Source organism: Pithys albifrons, chromosome 7 (assembly GCF_047495875.1).
Source record: "Pithys albifrons albifrons isolate INPA30051 chromosome 7, PitAlb_v1, whole genome shotgun sequence".
Classification (NCBI taxonomy): Eukaryota; Metazoa; Chordata; class Aves; order Passeriformes; family Thamnophilidae; genus Pithys; species Pithys albifrons.
In genome coordinates, this window is record NC_092464.1 from 24,008,596 (window position 1) to 24,028,227 (window position 19,632).

At 35.6% G+C, this 19,632-nt stretch overlaps 1 protein-coding gene across 6 annotated transcripts in view; it reads left to right on the forward strand.

Annotated features, from left to right (window-relative positions):
• Positions 1–19,632, forward strand: part of AKAP9 (A-kinase anchoring protein 9) — a 112,572-nt gene that overhangs the window by 25,810 nt on the left and 67,130 nt on the right. For 3 of the 6 annotated variants that reach the window (XM_071560674.1, XM_071560676.1, XM_071560675.1), the window contains exons 3-7: positions 6,474–6,518; positions 15,185–15,238; positions 15,640–15,810; positions 18,265–18,420; positions 19,353–19,550. In XM_071560674.1, coding sequence (XP_071416775.1) covers positions 6,474–6,518; positions 15,185–15,238; positions 15,640–15,810; positions 18,265–18,420; positions 19,353–19,550 — 624 coding nt within the window. The remainder of the gene's footprint in view (positions 1–6,473; positions 6,519–15,184; positions 15,239–15,639; positions 15,811–18,264; positions 18,421–19,352; positions 19,551–19,632) is intronic. The other 3 variants (XM_071560679.1, XM_071560677.1, XM_071560680.1) reach the window with 3 other exon arrangements.

The window sequence follows — 19,632 nt, forward strand, 5'->3', positions numbered from 1 at the left end:
AGTTGGAAAGGACCTCCGAGGTCATCTAGTTCAATCCTGTGCTCAAAGCAGGTCTAATTAGATCAGTTTGGTCCTAGTGGCCTATGTTGCCCTCTGGATACAGTACAAGACAGATGATTTTAGAAATGGAAAAAATATCTGCACTGCAGTTGCTAAAGGTTGCACATATAAATACATTCTTAAATTGGGTATGATTTTTCTGAGGTCTATCTTATTTCCAAAACAACTTCAGTTATGTTCAAATAAATAAATATGGAGATGCACAGGGTTTTCTGGTGTGCCAACGTTTTGGTTTCTTTCTTTTTTAAAGTGTGGTTTTAAAAGAATAAGCATGGTAGTCATGTACATTCGCACTTTGACTCTGTTGAATTACTTAATGACTTCTAAAACAGTATCTGCTTCCACAAAAAAATGCCAAAGCTGCTCCCAAATGGGAGAGCATTTTTCTTTGTTAAATGGGATCTGTGGGCTGTTTATTGATGTTAAATATATAATGAGTATTTTGGAGTTGGAAGGGAGTTGCTGAAGTCTCTGTGCAGTATTAATGGAAGAGGAAAATATCTGAAATGGTTTCAGTGAATCTCGTAACATACTGGTTTTAGTTTTGAAAGTGCAATGATTTGGACAGAGAGCCTGTATTACAGTAATTGGATTGGAGCTTGCTTGGTTGAAATGGCAGCCAATGTAATAGGCAGTTTCAGGCTAATCTCTGCAGTGGATAATTACAGACAGCTTCTTTGAGCTGTTTGCTTTTTCACCCAACATTAAATCTTTATAGGCGGCTGTGTCAGGAGAGTGAGACAGGATTACTGGAAGCATTTTGCAGGACCATTTTCTAGCTAAATTTTGATTCCACTTATTTATTTCATCTTTTACTGGAATTGATAACTAGAATTGTTCTTTCTGTACCACAAAATACAGACTCAGAATATCTGACTATGCTGCCTGGCTATCTAAGAATCTTGACTGGGCTCTTTTGTGGTAGTTTGTGGGTAGAAGTTTATCTCCCTGCAGTTTTTCTAGTATGAGTTTTTAGTCCCCAGTGGAATTAACATGTCCAAATGTAAATAAAAAAAAGAATTATCTTACTCAATATGAATAACAGAAAGTGAAATAGAGGCACTCCTCTGGGAACTTATTTCCCTTCTGAAGTTAGAGGAGTTTTTTTTCAAAAAGGGCAAATGTGTTTAAAGAGTGCAAAGTTAGTTCTTTGCTGTCATCCATTTCCTTTTTTTTTTTTTTTGCCTCTGTGTTCCTAATGGTGGGTTTCTCTGTCTTCCTGTATTCCCTCCAGTTACAGAAACTAATTGGAAAAACTCTGGAAGAACCATCATTGTTTTGTATTATCCTTAGCCATTCCATTTTACCTTCTGTCTGAACTTACTTGTAATCTCTAAGGTTTTTCATTCTCTGTCAGAGGAACAGTTTATTTACAAGATTCATTAGAGAAATGCCCGTTGGTATTTCTTGTTCTTTTTTGTCTTGTTCTCACAAAGAGTTGACACACAAATACCTCGAGTTTCTACTTGCTTTCGGTTTCTGCCTTTATTCTGATGCACCCTGATATCTTTTGTTGTTGTCATCCACAGTGTCCTTTTCAATATAGAAATAAAAATAGTCTAGAACACACAGCCTGGAAAATAAACTGAATCAATGAAAATCGTGGGTTTAGGATTGCTTCTTTTAGTGACTTTGGCAATTAAAAGTGAAAGAAAGCAAAAGCCACTTCCAGAGTGCTGAGATCACCTTCTCTGGGAGTCTTGAACCGATGCATTGAAACACATTACTTTGCAAGGATGTCCTAATGTCAGGAAAGTAAAAGAAATTAACCTGTGTAACAGTAAAATTGTCCCTGAGTCACCTGGGTAGTAAAAGCTATTATACAAAGCTTCTTAGAAAAGAAAAGTTCAAAGTTCTGTGGTGAAGAATACCTGCTAATTGACTAAGGTTGGATTAGTAACTCGTCTTTTGTTTTTCACAGGACAAATCCGTTTGGTAATAGTTTAAGAATAGCTTAACTGTTTTCTCAAGTAGGTGCTAAAGTTTATAGCTCCATGCTCATTGTTTCATTTCTGTAAGGTACTCCGCTTGTTAGTGCCTGAGATTTTGACAGGAAGGAAAAGAAAGGGAGTAAGAAGGAGACACTGGGTAGGATTCTTGAGAAGAACGAAGGAAACATAAGTAGTATGGAGAAACAGAGAGGATGCCTCAGTGAGAAAAGGCATAAGTGGGGAATGTCAGTAAGGCATTCCTATGACAGAAGCATGAAAGCAAAGAGAAACTAAAGGCTCCGACTAGAGGAGAGATATTTTGGGATGTACAGTAAGATGGAGGATTTGAAAAAAATTATAGATAAATAAAATGTAGTAAAAATTAACCCAGTCACTTCAGACACTCTAGCATCCCTTGAAAAATGTTTTGAAATTGAGGAATGAAGATAAGCAAATGTTTGGAAATAGTCTGTTCAATTGTAAAGTCAGTGTCACAAGAGAAGATGTTAGATTCTCAGCAGCATGTGGTTCTGATTGAAGCCAGTCATCTTTCCATTCACCAGCCGGCCGGAAGATTGCCAAGATAACTTGCCAATTTTCTTAGATTAATAAGACAGCCTCTGGTATTGTACCTTCCTTTATATCTGTGAGTACTCATAGATAATAGATTGACAGACACGGAAATTACCTGTGTTTGAGAATGGTCTTTGAAGAGTTACTGAGTATTTCACTTTAGATTAAATATTTATAAGGCCATGTTACCAAAGAATAGAAACCTGATTGAATACTTAGGTTACCTCTCTTCTGGTGGTGTTTTCTGATGCAAGGAATTTATACGCTGAGGAGTCTGGTACCTTGCTGCAGATTGTATTCAGATTTGGCAGACATTTATATCCACTAAGATGCACACAATTCAAATCTGATCATGGTAAATTGGTTTGGTTAATAAATTACCAGGTAATTTGAATTGAATGGCTTTTGTATTAGGAACTAAGAGATGATGAGACAATATGTAAGAATAACCTTTCATATTCAGAAAGTCCTACAAGTAATAAAGACCTGTAAAGTTAAGGATGACCTAAGGAGAGTGTTTCATGACTGGGATTTTCAGTTTACATTTTCTTTACATCACTTTCTAGTAAGAGTCCTCTTAATTAGACTTATTTGTGATCCTCTGTGAATTGCTAGAGACCCATCTGAAAATGGCCAAGCCAAAATAACTTGGTTTTGCTTCTACCACTGGCTAATACATGTTCAAAAATGACTCCAGCGTTTTGTAGTTACATTTTTGTAACAGTTTTCACTCAGGTCATAAAAATGCCAGTAATTTACTTCAGGTAGAATTCTGTTCCTGAATACTCAGTTTTGGTTCTCGCCCTCATATCTTCATACATTGCAATTGAAGTAGTTTAGTACTGGATGTCCTTTCTTGCAAAATGTTTGATTATCACCTACGAAAGTTTCTAAAGAAACACAGAATTCACTTTTAAGTTCTTGTGGCCAATTTTGTGTATGAATTCTTTTGTGAATCCTGTGATAATGTTGGTTTTCCAGCGCCAAAGGATGTGACTTCTGAGCTGTGTACAGAAACAAGTTAATCTAAAACTGACCTGCTGTGTTCCACAGATATTCTCCTTTTTTCTGTATCAGCTTGCAGTATTTCCTCTGAAGAATATATGTAGATGGAAGTGATTTTTAATTTTCTAAATACTTAAGTGTTGTCTTTAAAGGTATCTCCTGCAACATTGATAGAGATAGTTGCCTATAAGGAGTCTTTGAGATGTCTGCTCAGTGTATTTTAACTATGAACCACATTGTCTGTGAAGAAAATACTACATAAAAAATTGACATATCTTGCCAGAAAAGAAAAACTTTGTAGCAAGAAATTACTGTGGGATGTAGTTGGTAGAATATGTGCAAAACAATGGTCAGAGTCTAGCGAATGCCTATTTCAAATTCCATAAGGCTTTGAGAAGACTGATGAATAGCTTTCTTGCCATCATCCTGTCAAAAGATGTTGTGTTGCCAGCAATGTGTGTATACGTTATTTTTTTGAAATATTGAATATTTCCTTTTAAACCAGACCCGTGTGGTTCAGACAGATGGGCTGTGTAAAACCTAATTGCTTCTGTTGACCAAAGAAGAATTGAAGCACACAGAATGAGTGGCTAAATGGTGCAAGAAACTGGATTTTGAAATAAAGTTGGTCAGGTCTTAGGAAGTGAGCATAGTCACTTGGAGTGCAAGATGACTGCTTGAAATGTAACAGATTCTCATAGTAAAAAAATAGCATACAGTCTTGCAGTGTTGGGGTCTAATGTGTGACAAAAATACTTGGTTTTAATAACAAAAAAACTATCTAGATCTAGGATTGAAGGAGACATTATTACTTATGCTGATAACAGATAATGCACTCCTAAACTAATGGAGCACTATGTGGGTTTTGCCAATATTTTTTAAATTATTTTAGGTTTGGTTGTTTTGCTGTTTGTTTGTTGTTGTTGTTTTTTTTTAAATTTAGATTGGTACTTAGAAAGGACCAGCAATATATTATTTTATAAAAAATATATCTGGCCAAATTACCATTAAAAAATTAGATAATTATTTTTAGTAGTCACCTTCCTTTGAAGATCATATTTTCTCACTCTCACCTGAACTGTAATCTGCAAGTTTTTTGACTTTTACTAAGATTATCTACTAGGTTTGAGTTTATCCCAGAATGTAAAAATTCATTTTTCATCTTTCTTATAAACAAGGGACTGTTTATATAATTCAAAAGCATTACAAGGAAAAATTATATAAGAAGACCACTTGTCCCTGTGTTTTGCATGTTGGAGAAGCATTTGTATTTCAGGCACTATATAGAGACTTGATGAATACTTAGATCTAGATAAATATATAAATTTATAGGAATTCTTCTGAGCTTCTGTAGGAATACTTCTAATCATTATTTGTGAAATCTTCTGAATCAGAAGAAACCATGAAGAATTGTAGGATGATAATGACCATGTCTTTGTTACCTGTGTTATGAAAAAAAAGGCATAGTGTGGTTTTCTCTCTTTTGATTTCTGCTAGAGGGTTTTGTCCTCGAGAAAGGACATAGACTACAAACACGATGTAAATTTTTTATATGTGTATAAATGCATATACACACAAATATTCATATAAATAAAGTATGGAATAAATATATTTTTGTAAGCATGATTTTTTTTGTATTCCATAGCAGAAACAGTTTTGTCACCCTAGAGTTTTAAAACATACTTTTGATTCCTCTTTCAGTTTGTGGCTTATTTTTAAGGTGGACCGTATTTACTTTTAAAAATAAATGTGCTGTATGAATTTTTAATTTCCACCTTAATATTTTAAGTTAGTTTATCCACTTTGAACATAAAATAATACCTTTTTGTGTTAATTCCATTTTGGTGCTACATACTGGATTTCAAAATAGGTAGAATCAATATTGGGATTGTAGAGTCTACAGAGCTCTGCAGCAGGTCTGAGTAGCAGATTTCTTTTTTTAAAAGCCAACAAAACAAGAAAAACACAGCTGACATTCCAGATTTTACTTATATCTACTGATACAAAACTGACTATATTCCCTCTAAAATAAGCCTGACGGAATTCAATATAAAATTGAGACTCATTTAACGTGAGTCTGGGTGTCATGCTAAGTGAATTTTGGGAAAGTCTTTTATGTACTTTCCATTTCTGTTAAAATAGTTCTAACTCAAGGTTTTAATTTTTGAGGTGTAAAGTGTGTGTATTATAGTGCACCTTATATAGATAAGTTACTTATTTTCCTACTAACATTTTGATTCTTAAGCATGATACATTTTATGTAGTTCATCAAGATACACTGTATCTAATTCAGGCCTCAACCATGGCATGTTTAGCTCCGTTTGTTAAGGTTTTCTTCCTTTAGTTACTCTGATTCATTAGGTCACAAGACTTGAGTCTTTGTCCTTTTAGCTTTCCTTGGTTTCTGGAAGCTGAAGCATAGCACAAGTGTTTGTTTTAAAATTCTAGTCAGTATCAAGAGTCTTGAATGTATGAAAATGACATTCTATGTATTATTGTTGTTCTTAAGCTGGCAAAGTTCCCAGTTAGGTAAAAGTGATCTATCAGAGACAAGTCCTTTCCATGGCACTCCTTATTTCTTTTCAAAAAATAAAAACAAAACCCAAAAAATTAAGTTATATTTCCAAAATGGTATTTAGTACCTGTAGGTTGTTTGTAGATTTTGTCATGTAATTATAATGTTTCTGTGATCATAGTTCAACAGCAAAGTCACTTTTTTGAAGCTGAAATTTCAAGGAAGTGAAAGTGCCCTTCACTACATGTATATATATACTCTTGTCAAATTCATGTACACCTCAATATTTTCAAATACTGTACAGTCTCAGAAACAGATGGCAAATGTGTTGTCTAGCATGCCGTAATGATAAATATTTTAATATTTTATTTTATTATGTTTTATTTTAGCCAGAAAGTGAAATTTCTGCCACAGTAGAAGATTACAGTTCTGAGGTAAGACTGAAGTAATGTTTTTCCTAACTTTTCTTTCAACCTTTTCTGTTACATGTTTACAGCAATGCTGTTCATAGTTGTTCAAAATGAGAAGGAAAGAAAGAGCAGACATGATCTTATAGACAAAGCTGTTACATGTTATTACCAGTATGATTAATGTACCATTAAAGCATTATGTCAACTACATAATAGGATGGCTACTTTAATAAATAATGCAGCAGATACGTAAACTGTTGTAACAGTGTCATCCTTAAGGTTGTATTAATACTTCATATTGCCATTGGAGTAATGACTGTGCATAATTTCTACTAATTTTCTGTGAGAAACTATTTAACAAGTCAATTACGTTTTAGTGAGTTTCAAAGCAGCCTTGTTCAGCAACTGGCTGAGTGTCAGTCTGCTAATGGGAGGTGGTGAGTGAATGCCTTTGCATCACTTGTTGTTCGGATGTTTTGTTTTCTTTCATTTATTAAGCTGTCTTTATCTCAGCCCATGAATTTTTGTTGCTTTTCCCTTCCAATTCTCTCCTTTATCCTCCTGGTGGGGGAGTTACTGTGGAGGGAGCTTAGCTTTAGCCAGGTGTCTTGGTTTGAGATAAGCAACTGCCAACCCCCCCAAGCACAGAGAGAAAAGCCTCCCTCCTAACACCACGGAAAGGGAGGAAAAGAGAGGGGAAAGAAAAAAAAAACCACTTCAAACCGCATTCATACTAAATCTACATATATTTTTCACAGAAAGAAAGAGACAATTAGAAGAGAGTACAAATACACACTCACACAAGTCTGCAACAACAAGTTCCCCACCTCAACTTCATAATGAACACACAAATTCTACTATCTTAACTACACATTACTTAAGAAAAGACTTATTCCCCAGGGAGACAAACTCAAGCAGAAAGGAAAGATCCAGAACAACACATTTTACTTTCCTGAGGTACCCTGTGAGCCAGTGGTGGGCCTGGTCCTCTCCATCCCCCTTGGGACAGCATCGTGCGTCCTCCCAAGAGGAGGGCTGAGAAGCGACTGCCTTAACCACTCCCACACTGGTTCCTACTTCCCTGGAGATGATGTCATAATGTGGGATGGAATACAAAATTGCTGGCTAGAAGAGGTCAGCTGTTGGCTCAGCCCAGCTCAAGTCAGCTGACAGCTTCGGCCTAGTCCAAACTCCAGAGCTCAAATCTAGGCCCACCTAGGTGAACCCATAACACCAGGGACAACCCACCACAGATGGCATCTACAGTTGTCACACTGAAGGGTAGTAGCATATATGGAACTTTGGTCCTGTCAAATAAAGCAATTTGTCATGTTTGTAAGGACTAAGCTACCTCATGCATAAATGTCAGTCAAGAACATGCTTGCAAGAAATAGCTGTGGAGTATCTGAATACAGTAAATAATTGTTTCTAGTTAAAAAAATTAATTTTTCATGTCTCAGTTCCCTCTCTGTAGGGACAAACTGTTTTGCTTTGCAGATCTCTGTGCTAAACACTTTAAAACACACTGCAGAATCTTAAGCTTGGCAACAAGTAAGAGGGGATGAAGTAATGAAATGTGTCATTGCTGAAGTAAAATTGGTTTAGAATACTTTGTTCCTCTCTTGATTTAGCCTTTTGTAAGAGAAGATGACTATGCATTAGGATAGCTATTTGTTCCATGCTAGCCTTATAACTGCTTATGTGAAGCCTAAAGAATAAATACAGCAGCCAGTGTGTCCCTGACCTGTCACACTGTGTGGTGCAAAAGGAAAATCATTACTGCAGTGGGCAGTTTTAGGCATGCCCTGAAAATGGGAATCACTTTTCTTTCGCAACAAATGACCTGTCTTCACCTGCTCCTTGTTCCAGCCTCTTCTCTTAGTCAGTTCTGTATCTGTTTTGTATCCCTTAGTTTTTTGTAAATTCTTCACTGTCTGTAATGGCTCCTGTCAATCTTTGCACATTCCCTTGCCCATCTCCTTTTTCTCCTTGCGTGGTTTCTTAGCTCTATCTTTGCAGCCTTTTCCTGTTCTTTGTTTTCTTTCCTCAGTCGTTCTAAAGCCTAGTTTCTTTTCCAGCCTTTCCAGCTTACTCCAAGCACTGTTCTTCCTGCTTTCTTAATATTTTTCCTCCCTCTCTCTTGAAAACCTGTTCTCCTTCATTCCCTGTTCTTAAGTTGGGGTCCTCCTAACATTCAGCTCAACTTGTCCTAAGATGCAGTCAATAGCTTTTCTTTGCAAACTCTGTCATCAAATCCCAGTTAGAGTTTTCTTCCTAGAGCTGATTTTGGTCATTAGTTGAATTCTTTTCCTGTACCTGTGTTCTCCAGTTTGACTCTTTCTCACCCTCTTCTTCCTCCTGCCGTTGTTATAAGCACCCTTACTTTTTTCTGGTGTGTTGTTAGAAGGCACTTGGGAATACCAGTGAAATGTTCCCTCACTTTCATGATTGGTTGCTTTCAAATACAGAGTACTGAAAGGTGGACCCTTAGTCTGGTCAATTGCATTCGTTCCTACGGCATGTTTTTTGTGATGTTAATTCTAAAAAATTACATCTGAGGTTGTCACTTTTGAAATAGAAGATTTCAATAGTGCTGCCTGGGAGTGCTGTAAATCAAAGAAAGAGAAAACTACTTTTGGGGAGAGGTAGGTGTCTCGGTTTGAGGGGAAAAACCAAAATGTTTTACCCACAAGCAGGGGAGGGGCCTCCTCCACAATAATCACACCACTCTTTATCAAATTTAAGAAAAGGAATTTTAATACAAGAAGGATAACTGCTATATATATATATATATATATATATATGTAAACAGACTAGTGCAACCCACTTCCCCAACACCATAAGAGGAAAAAAAAAAACAAGAACAAAACCCAGCAGGTTTTCCTCCGGGAGAAAAGGTTATACTTAAGTGTCCTTGTCACAGCCCGGCTGGCTGCAGAGTGAGTTTCAGTCCCTCTCCAGCGAAACAGACGAGCAGTGGGCTTTCAGATGGACTCAGTCTCTTCCCCCTGTGTTCCCCGTCCAAGAAGCAGAAAGGTACGAGCAACCAGCAGCAAATCCAAGGCAGGCAGCAGCACGGCAGGAAAAAGTAGTCCGAAGTAGGCAGCAGCAAGACAGCCAGGGAAAACCCCAGCAGTAACCAGCAGGGCAGCCTGCCTCCTTGGAGCCCCCACTCCCCCGTTCCGCCAAGCCAAGACTGAGGAGAATATCCAAAAAAAACCCAAAAGAGACAAACCTGCCCCCACCCCAGCGATCAACAGTTAACTGCTTCTTTTGTTAACTGCTGGCGTGGGCAGTTAAGTGGCAGGGGAGAGAATTTACATAATAATCCCAAACTACAACAGTAGGTCTAAGGGGTTAAAGCCAAGTCTACCTGGGGAAAAAAATCAGTTTAAAGATCTAGTACTTTTCATAGATGAAATGTGGTTTATTTTGTCCAAGGAATTCAAGTGGCAAGGAGCAAAAAGAATCAGACTTTTCTTTCTGTACGGTAAGATGATAGGGCAGTATGAGCACACAGTTTGCCACTGAGTGTAGCAGACACACTTTTGAACAACTGCTATGACCTTACTGCACCTTTTTGGAATATGCATCACCACGGTATGTGATTACTTGTAAGTGGAATTTGCAGTATGGGAAGAATGAACCCTTGAAAACAGTTGACAATGTCATTGGTGTTCATGTATGTATTTTTACAAGTGAGACATATTACATACACAGTGAAATATGACAGTGAAATTTTGATCACTTCTGAGGTGGTAGAAAGCAGTTGTGGAGCCTGATTGCAGAAGCTTGAGAAAACACATCTTTGCACAAGGCAACAGCATACAGAAAAGATCTGGTACAATGCCTCATGGTAATTGTGGATGTGTTCTGATTTTAGTGTTTTGGGTTTGGTATCACTTGAATTCAAAGCTCTCATTTTAAAATTGAGTTTTCATATCCAAACATGTAATTTTACCATTCTTCAGTCTTCAAAGATTTCAGTAGGTACCTGCAGAGGATATTAGGGAGCAATTTTTCAGATACTCAAGACAACAGAGTTACAGTTAGACTGCCTTCTGAACGTTCCTTGCAAAAATCTCAGACTTTCTTAAAAATGCAATGACAGATGCGTTTCTAGGCACTTTTCATTCCTGCAAAAGTACTTTTTACCTTTCTGAGAGTTATTTTCTAAGACATAAATAGGCAAGACAAAACTTGTGAATAGTAACATGATACTGGATTTGATGAAGAAGCTCAAGTGGTCAAAGTTGCTATCTTAGTAAGTTTTTTTTAATTCCAGCTAATTACAATTGTTTGGTATCTTAAATGGGGAGACAACATGTTTAGGAATGCATATATTTTAGGAACTGAATTTTCAATATGATTCATATCAGCTGTAGTGTTACTTTTATTATTAAAAGCCCTGCTTACATTCATGGCTATACTGTAAATAAAATTATCTGAAGCCTTTTCAGTTGGAGAAGATGAGAATACATTAAATTTTGTCTGTAACAATGTAATTATGAAGTTGCATAAAATCTTGAGCTTATCTTTTTTACCAATATGTGACCTCTTTGTCAGAATTATAAGACACCACACTTCTATAAAAACTGGCCTGTTGGTACTTCTTTTTCTGCATTGATTAGAACATCTATATTAATTTTTTTTCCAGAAATTAAATTGGGGTTGACATACTTCAAATTGAAATAGTTCATAGTTTGGTTTTTTGTAGTTGATAAAATAAGTCAGAGGTTTTTAGTTCTTCAGTACTTTCTCTTGAAGAATTGGTTAAAAATCAGTGGTAAGTACTTCCTTCTTTAGGAGACTTATCAGACTCACAATTATAAACCAGTACAGTTGTCTAAGTAAAACTAAGGGAACCAGTGTATGTTTATATAAGAATTCTTGTCTTGAAGGAAATTTATTGTAAATACAGCCTCTCAATCAGTTTGTTCTGCCACCTTTCTAATACGTACACTATCAAGGTAGTAGCCAAACTGAAGATTGGCAAGTCTTTCATATGAGTTTGTCTTTTGGGACAAATTACTCAGTTTGAGCAAGAATGACAATGACACCTACTTAGTCAGTTAAGATTTTGGAGGGGTTTTATAACTGTGTAAGGTAAAGTTGCCCCTACATTTTCTGTATGTCTCAGTTTTATGCTTTAACTGAAAGGCTGTTCCACCTGATTTTTTTTGCTCTCACTGACTCTCTTCCCAATTTGCAAAGTGTACGTCTGAAAAGATGGTTAATACGAAGTCTACAAAGTTGTTAGTTTTTTTTTAAATTTTAACAACATTCTGTACCTTTACTACATAAAGAAACTTGTTGCTGTGCTGTTAATATATAGAAAAATATATCAAGCCATGGTATTTTAAAAAGCCATTAATTGTTATCCTTCAGAAGTTACTTACCTAGTTTATAATATAGGGTTGTAATTATTTTCATCACAAACTGAACATTGCCTTTTGTTTATGAAGTATAAAATAAACCCCAACCCTCCCCCCCCTCCAAAATACACTGAAACTAATTTTCCCAGGTTGACCTAGTTGCTAATTTTAGCTAAGTTTCTCAGCTAGTCAGTTGTGACGTAACTAGAAGTTTGAGGAGAGCTAAGGACATTGACAAGCATTGTTTGAGATCTAAATATTAATTTTTATGAGGGAATCAGATTTCCGAAATGTAAATGGAGGGGGAGACAGGAAAAAAACCTGAGGTAAAGTTCTTAGTCCATTCCAGATGCTTCTGTATCTTTCTACTACCAAATCAAACAGATGTTTTAAGCAGAAGTCTGCTTGCCCATATGTAATAGGGTTATATTTTTTTTGTGTATTAAGGTATTTTCTATGCTTTCCAATGACTGAACAGTATATATTGATTTATGCCGAGCATGAATTTTCTATCTACAAAGGGAAATCTCTGTAGTACTGGCATTAATGTTGTAAGTAGGTAACCATTATAAATTATTACTCTTATTTCTGAGGGACAATTTCAGGTCTTCAAGGTCTAAGGAACATTGAACAGGGTATAGTGATTTCGTAAATTTAATCCTGACCTCTGGTGGCAATTGTCATGAATTGCTGCCTTAATTCAGTTGTGGAATTTCGTTTTCCATGCGTTTCTCTGAAAGAAGATTCATTTGTCTTAAGCATATGTATTTACTGATGAAATATAAATTAAACCTTTATTTTTAGCCATTACCCTGTAGATTTTACTTTATAATAGTAAATACTATTTCTGTGAATTATTTTGAAAATCCAATGAAGGAAGAACAACCAGACACAATGTGCTTTGAGGGACTTCCATAACCTTAATTTGTTTCATATCTTTTGTTCACCAAAACTGTTGCTGCTGAGTAGCTCATGTATTGTAAAGTATAATATTTTCTTACTTTGGGATTATTTGCTTATGCGGTTTTATCCAGAGCTCTTTTTACTTTGTGCTTCTGTTATATTAAAATGCTATGTGGTTTGATTGTTTCTTTAAATGTTAAATCATTTGCTGGGATGTGTTACTAAGCATCTCATAAGGTATTAAGGCCTAAGGACCCTTCAGTGTTAAAGGTGAACTGCAAAGCTTTTCAGGAAGAAATTACAAGAATCTACGTTAAGAGTGTTTATGGACCAGCAGCCAAACTCTGTACGAGTGAATCGCTGAGGCCGTAAGACGAAACTCAGGAGTCCTGTAGACTTTGAGTTGACACTGATAACACTCAGGCTGGCCTCTGGACTACTGAATTCATGTATTGCTGAGTGAAAAGTTAAAATCAAGATATTTTGAAGCTAATAACTCATTCCCATCTTCCTGTCTGCTCTGACACAGCAGAATTTGTCATGCCAGGAGTTGCCAGGCTGCTCCCAAGGTTTCCTTCAGCACAGCACCCTGCTGTGGCCGTCTGTCTGATTTTTTTCACAGATAGCTGTGCTGTTTGTTGTCTTGACACATTTCAACTTCCACTTTGCCAGAAGACATAAGGCATTTGAAAGAAGAAGGTATCATATGAGAAACAACATGGACTACTATGTTACTTGTGTGATGTGTTAAGAGTCCAGACTCCTGTGAAACGAGGCAGGATTTCTGATGAACCGGACAGTTGGTTTGAATGTGTGTAGCAAAAGCCCTTTTGTAAGTTAAAGGTCTTTTGTAGAATTTTCAGCTGCTAAGGAGGCTGGAACATCTAATGAGATAAGGCTTTCATGCCCTTCCTATTAGCTCTTGTTATAAAGCTTCCAAGAGTCTTTGATTGTTTCACATAGCTGTGATTCACAGGAAGCGTGTCCACTGTGGTAGATCACTATACTCACATACATCTTTATCAATTAAGCCTAAATTAAATGGGTGTTAAAAAAGGGAAAGGAAGGATTACATAATAGAGTTTCTATTAAACTACTGCTGTTACTAATCTGGGACATGTGCCAAAATCTGAATAAAGACTTTGGTGCCAGGCACTTAGTAGAAACTGGTATATCTGAACAGAGAGTGAACATCTGGCAATACACAAATGATACACAGTTCCTCTATGAATTGTCTGGACTGCTGTTTGCTGCAATTTTCTTTAGTCTTTCTCAACTAAGGTAGTAATCTCTCTGTGGTGTCTTCTTTTTACTGAGAAAGAAATTGAGAGGACACTGTGTCATCTCTGCAGATTCTTCTCTAAATCAGATTTATTCATTCTCTTAATACCAACTCAATGACTATATTGATCCCAGTTGTAACAGTGCACTTAGTGATTTGCTCACGTATGATAGTTCTTTGTAAGGAAGTCCTGATCTAGGCTGTGGCAGACATCTGAGAGGTATAGCTTTTTTTTTGTTTTCAACATAGTATTTGCATGTGAAATACTATGTTGCCTTTCCATTTCTGGTACCATTATTTTTGTTTCAGGCTCTGATGTAATAGAGATCTCCCAGGAGAAACACAGCTGTTCTTGCTTTCTCATTTTTAAATATTGGTCTGCTCTTTTAATAGCCTGCCTGTCTGTTTTATGGTTACTCACAAGTACACAGCATGTTCTTTTCATTTTTTCTAACCTATAGCTGCTACTTTGGCTTGTGTTTGCCTTTTGGAGATTTGTTGTTACTGGTTTTTGCACAGTGCGTGGAACCAAAATTCTCATAGAAGCTGAAAGGGCTTGCTGTGTTAGGTGAGCAAAAGGATTTTTTTTCAAATGTCTTATACCAAATGTATATTCTCTTTTTCAATTTCCCCAAATTTCTTCAATTGAGATGAGAGTCTGTGATACTGCCTTTCATTCACTATCGAGAGATAGGTGACTTTCAGAAAGAGTAAATCTTGTGGTGTATAAAGATCTTTCAAAAAGCATAACTATGTTTAGTAATATATGAAATATTAAACATATAATTTAAAATGCAATAGTAGTGTATTTTAATAAAGTAAAGTATAAAGCTTTGCATTGACCTTTAAATCTGAATTCCTTCGTTTTCTCTGGATATTTAGATTTGTAACAAGGTTTCTGTTTTTAGACAGTATCAATTTTTGGAAGTTGGATGTTTTACCTGTTACCGGTGCTTACTTTGGTGCAATTTGCTATATATAAAGCTATTTTGTATTTCAAATGAAATGAATTTTTGTAGCATAACTATTCCTGTGGGTCTCCTGGAGTTGCCACATAAGATTCAAATAAATGGGAAATAGGAAATCAAGCATTATTTCAAATAATGTATTTAGAAATTATCTTTATACAGGTAAATGGTTGCAGTTTTGAGACAAGATCAGCTATACCTGCAGACTTAATAAGGGTACAGTATTGCAAATTGAATTGTAATACTAATGGAGAGTACTAAAAGCCTCAGTTTGTTTTGCACAAAAACTGTGTTACTAATACTTTATTTTGCATGCTGTGCTCTGCATTTGCATTGTTTGCTACGTTAATGTAGTGTATCATTAAACTTGAAATGCAAACCAATTTACTTCATCTATTAAGGCTAAGATTATAAAGCAGAAGTTGCAGCAAAGCTTTATGTGAGTGCTTTTGAAGTGTGAATTATACTAACAAAGGAGGTTGCCATGGCAACAAGATCTTCAATGTTGTATTGTATGATAATGTTTTAAGGTGGCATTTGGTACAGAATTTGATATTTGATTTTACTTGCTGTGATAAAACAAAAAATGGCGTGTAAAGGAACTTGGATTGATTTAGGAAGAAGAATTTGGCGTTGGAGAGATTCGTTCAGAGCATGGAATGCAACTCTCTCACACGCAGCTAGAGGTGATGGAGAATGAATTGACTGGAAAACAACAAGAGATTGAAGAGCTAAGCAGAGAGATAGAAGAAATGAGGGCAGCGTATGGTACAGAAGGATTGCAACAGGTATAATTACCTTATGTTGCTTTCTACTTGCTGTTTGGTTAGATGCAAAAATGCAGAGCATCAACAGAAAGAGTTCACATTTAATGGCAACTGTTCAGAAAGCAGTCAGTGTGTGATACAGAATTAATTACACATAATTTATTTCAATGATATACCATGTGCTCTATTACCTTGAATGGCATTTCCATAATGTGTCCTTTTTCTCTGTATTTTGTGACTAAAATTCCAGTCTTTTAACAGTGACTGTCTTCCAATCAGGAATGGAAAGACGGTTTTCTTCAAGAAAAGCCCTGATTCCTCCCTAGTTAGGCAAAGACTGTATTTCTTTAATACCTTCCTGTTCCTCCAAGTTTGCAAAAACCTCAGGTTTTACTCCCTAAGGAATAGCATAAATAACATGACTGAACCAAAATGTGTTTGTATGTCAGACTTCACAGCCTGAAATACAAAAACAACTGTGTCAGAATGTTTTAATTAAAAAAATAAAATAATTTGGGTTTACAGAGAAGCATTTCTTACTTTAGAAATACAGCTGGAATATAAAGTTAGGTTTTAAAGTAAAGAATATTCTTCCAGTTTGAGCCAGTGGTAAAATGCACTCAAGTCAGTGATTTGTTGTGCTTCATGTCTTACTTACTCTTTTAATTTGGATTCAGGTCGTGTCACTGTGTTTTCCTATTTTTTTGCAAAGCACTATAGAATTAAAAAACCCCCAAAGTTCTAACATTCAGGTATTTTCTCCATTGTCATTGCACAGTTACAATTTTTTCTGCTTGCATTTGTATTTTGTTTGTGAAAATAGATGTCATGTTTTCCACCATACCACCAGTTAAGTGGTTGCCCTGGAAGGGTTTTTTTTCTGGTGTTGGAATTTTAATTATTGTGTCTGTATCTGTTGTGCTAAGCATAATAGTCATAGCATAATAAAGAAAATAAACATAATTTTAGTTTCTTACAATTGTAACAACTGTTAGTTTTTCCTGAAAGAGCGAAAAATGAAAATGTTTGCATTTTTTAAATGCCTATAATTACAATTTTAAAAATAAAAATATATTAAAACCAAATCTGGGACTTTGGGCTGTGGTACAGTAATAGTTTAATAGTTGCAGCATATTTTTTTGTGGTAGTGGTAGAGTGCATAATATTTCCGTTGAGAAATGAATATGGTTTATTTTTCAGAAGAAACAAAAAGAATTGTAAAAGGGAATTGGGGAAGGTGGTTATGTACTTCAGTTCTGCCTGTTGTGTCAAGAAGAGAAATTGAATTTTAAAAGTTGAAAATTATATAACATTGTGTGAAGTGGAGCTGACAAATTTACTTACTTGATTTCATTGAACAGATGCAAAAGCAAAGGTGTGACACAGTTAAGTTCCTGATCTGTGCCTGATTTTATCTACTATGACAAAAATCTAGTGTTTTCACTAGACCCATGCTTTTAAAGTAGGAGTTCACTCCAGTGTTCTGAAAAGCACTTGAAAATAATTTCCTCAAATTCTTTGCCTAGTTTCAATTGTAGTTGGGACTTTGGTTTTTTATGTCATGATCCTCTAAATCAGTAAACTTTATCTGGAAGCATTACTCGGTTAGCATCCAAGACTCATCATATAACTCTGAAGTTTTTTGGGGGAAACATTGTAAACAAAACAGAGAAAGTGACTAATGATTTAAGAAATTTGAAATGTGTAGAGATGAGGCTTCCACTGGCCTTTAAAGAGTTCAAATTGACAAAGGGGCTTCAAAGTGAGTAATATATTTATATAAGTACACAGAAAAATATTACCAGTTAATATTATAGAATTTCTGACTGCTTGAGTGTAATCCTAGAAAAAAAAGTAAAACAGTTGCAAAGAATTTTTTGTACTCTTATAATTTCTTCATTATTACAAATTACAAAATATTCATCTATTAAAGATACTGTATCAGTTTTGCAGCTTGAACTGATTTTGTCATGTAGTTATGAATCATTTCTCTGGGTTCACAAGGTGGGACACTGCATGGTATCTGTTAGTTTCTTCTAGTGTGATGAATACAATTCATTGCACTGTCAGTGAGAGATGGCTTGCATTTATTGTGGGAAAAGTGTGAGAACATGAGTTGTATAAAATTGCTGAAACACTATTAGATGTTCTGACTTTCTTTATGATGGTTTATGTGGCTATGCTTTTAATTTTAAAAACAAGTTATATATTTAAGTAACCTTCATAAAAATTCAAGTTTTTATTATTTCTTAACTGTATTTTATAGAGAGGTCATATATGGTTAAATGGGGGAGAAAAAAAATGTTTCTGAAATATTTACAAATAGAGTTGTGGAAACATAAATGCTAGTAGTGTGACATCTTTTAAATGAGAGAGAGATTGGGGATGATTTATTCCCACTTAACTAAAATTAGCTAGTATTGTTTTGTCTGTGGCTTTCATGTGCATTAATAGTTTAAATTTTATCTTTTATAGCTGCAAGAATTTGAAGCTGCTATCAAAAAAAGAGATGACATTATCACTCAGCTCACTACTAACCTACAGCAGGCACGGAAAGAAAAGGATGAAACTATGAGGGAGTTCTTGGAGCTTACTGAGCAAAGTCAGAAACTGCAGATTCAGTTTCAGCATGTGAGTTACAGGGCTACCAAGGTATATTTGGGTGTAAAAACAGGTCTTGCTTTGGAAGGTCCATAAATGGCTATTTTCTGCAGAAGCATAAAATTTCCTATGCATTTTTGAAGAATTAGTCTCTATGTATAGATCAGCACTTTTACTGGTCCTACAGTTGTCATTATAGTACCTGATTTATTACACTAATTAAGTATAAAATGATAAAGATTAGTCTGTTTTCTGTCCTAGTATGTGATAATAGCTTCTGGTAAGTACTGAATTATGGCAGTTATCTTGTGGAAAAACACTTGTGTATTTACTTCTCAGAGCTTTGGACAGAAATCCAACATTTTCCATTTGAAAACAGAAGATCCAGCCATCAGCTTCCATAGGCCACAACTTCATGCTGCAGTCCTTCCTGTATTTTTAGATAAAACCTGCCTTTTGTGGTGTTATTAGATGGCGATTTAAATGATGATGTGAAGCTTCAAGAAACATTCCTTCTACAAAGCATGGTTGAGGTGCTGTAGGCACTCAGACTACGCTTACAATGTTGCAGTTGAATATTGTAGCATTTGTGCTGTTTAAGCACATTATATAACTCATTTTGAGCTTCAAGTGCACTATATTCTGAAGCCTGAGCTTTTATTATTAAAAATCTGATTTGGGGCTCAGTAGTTTCTGCTAGTTAGTTTGACTACTTAGAAATGTTTCTGAGACGCTGGTGTCCTGTCTTAGCTCACCTTTAATACTTTATTAAATATCTTTTTATTGGTTGGCCATCCCAAGTGAATAAGGGTGTTTCAGTTCCTCCAGAAGAACTTAGGAATTTTTGCTATAATCTTTGGCCTTGTGATGTGGAAGAAAGTGAAGATGACTCTTTCTGTATGTAGTGCAAACTGTTTCTGAAAAACTTGATGTATTTTAGGTTTTATTTTTTATCATTCCAGTTGCAGGCAAGTGAAGCCCTAAGGAACAGCAGCCATAGTTGCACAGCTGCTGATCTATTGCAAGCCAAGCAACAGATACTTTTGCATCAGCAACAGCTAGAAGAACAAGAATGTCTGCTTAAGAATTATCAAAAAAAGAATGAAGATTTTGAAGATCAAATTACCCATCTTCAGGAGAAAATCACAACATATGAAATGGTATCTTCCTTACTATAAAAATCTCTTTTCCTAAACTGTAAATGGGATTTCATAGTTCTTTTGAAATATGAGGGCCAAAGCA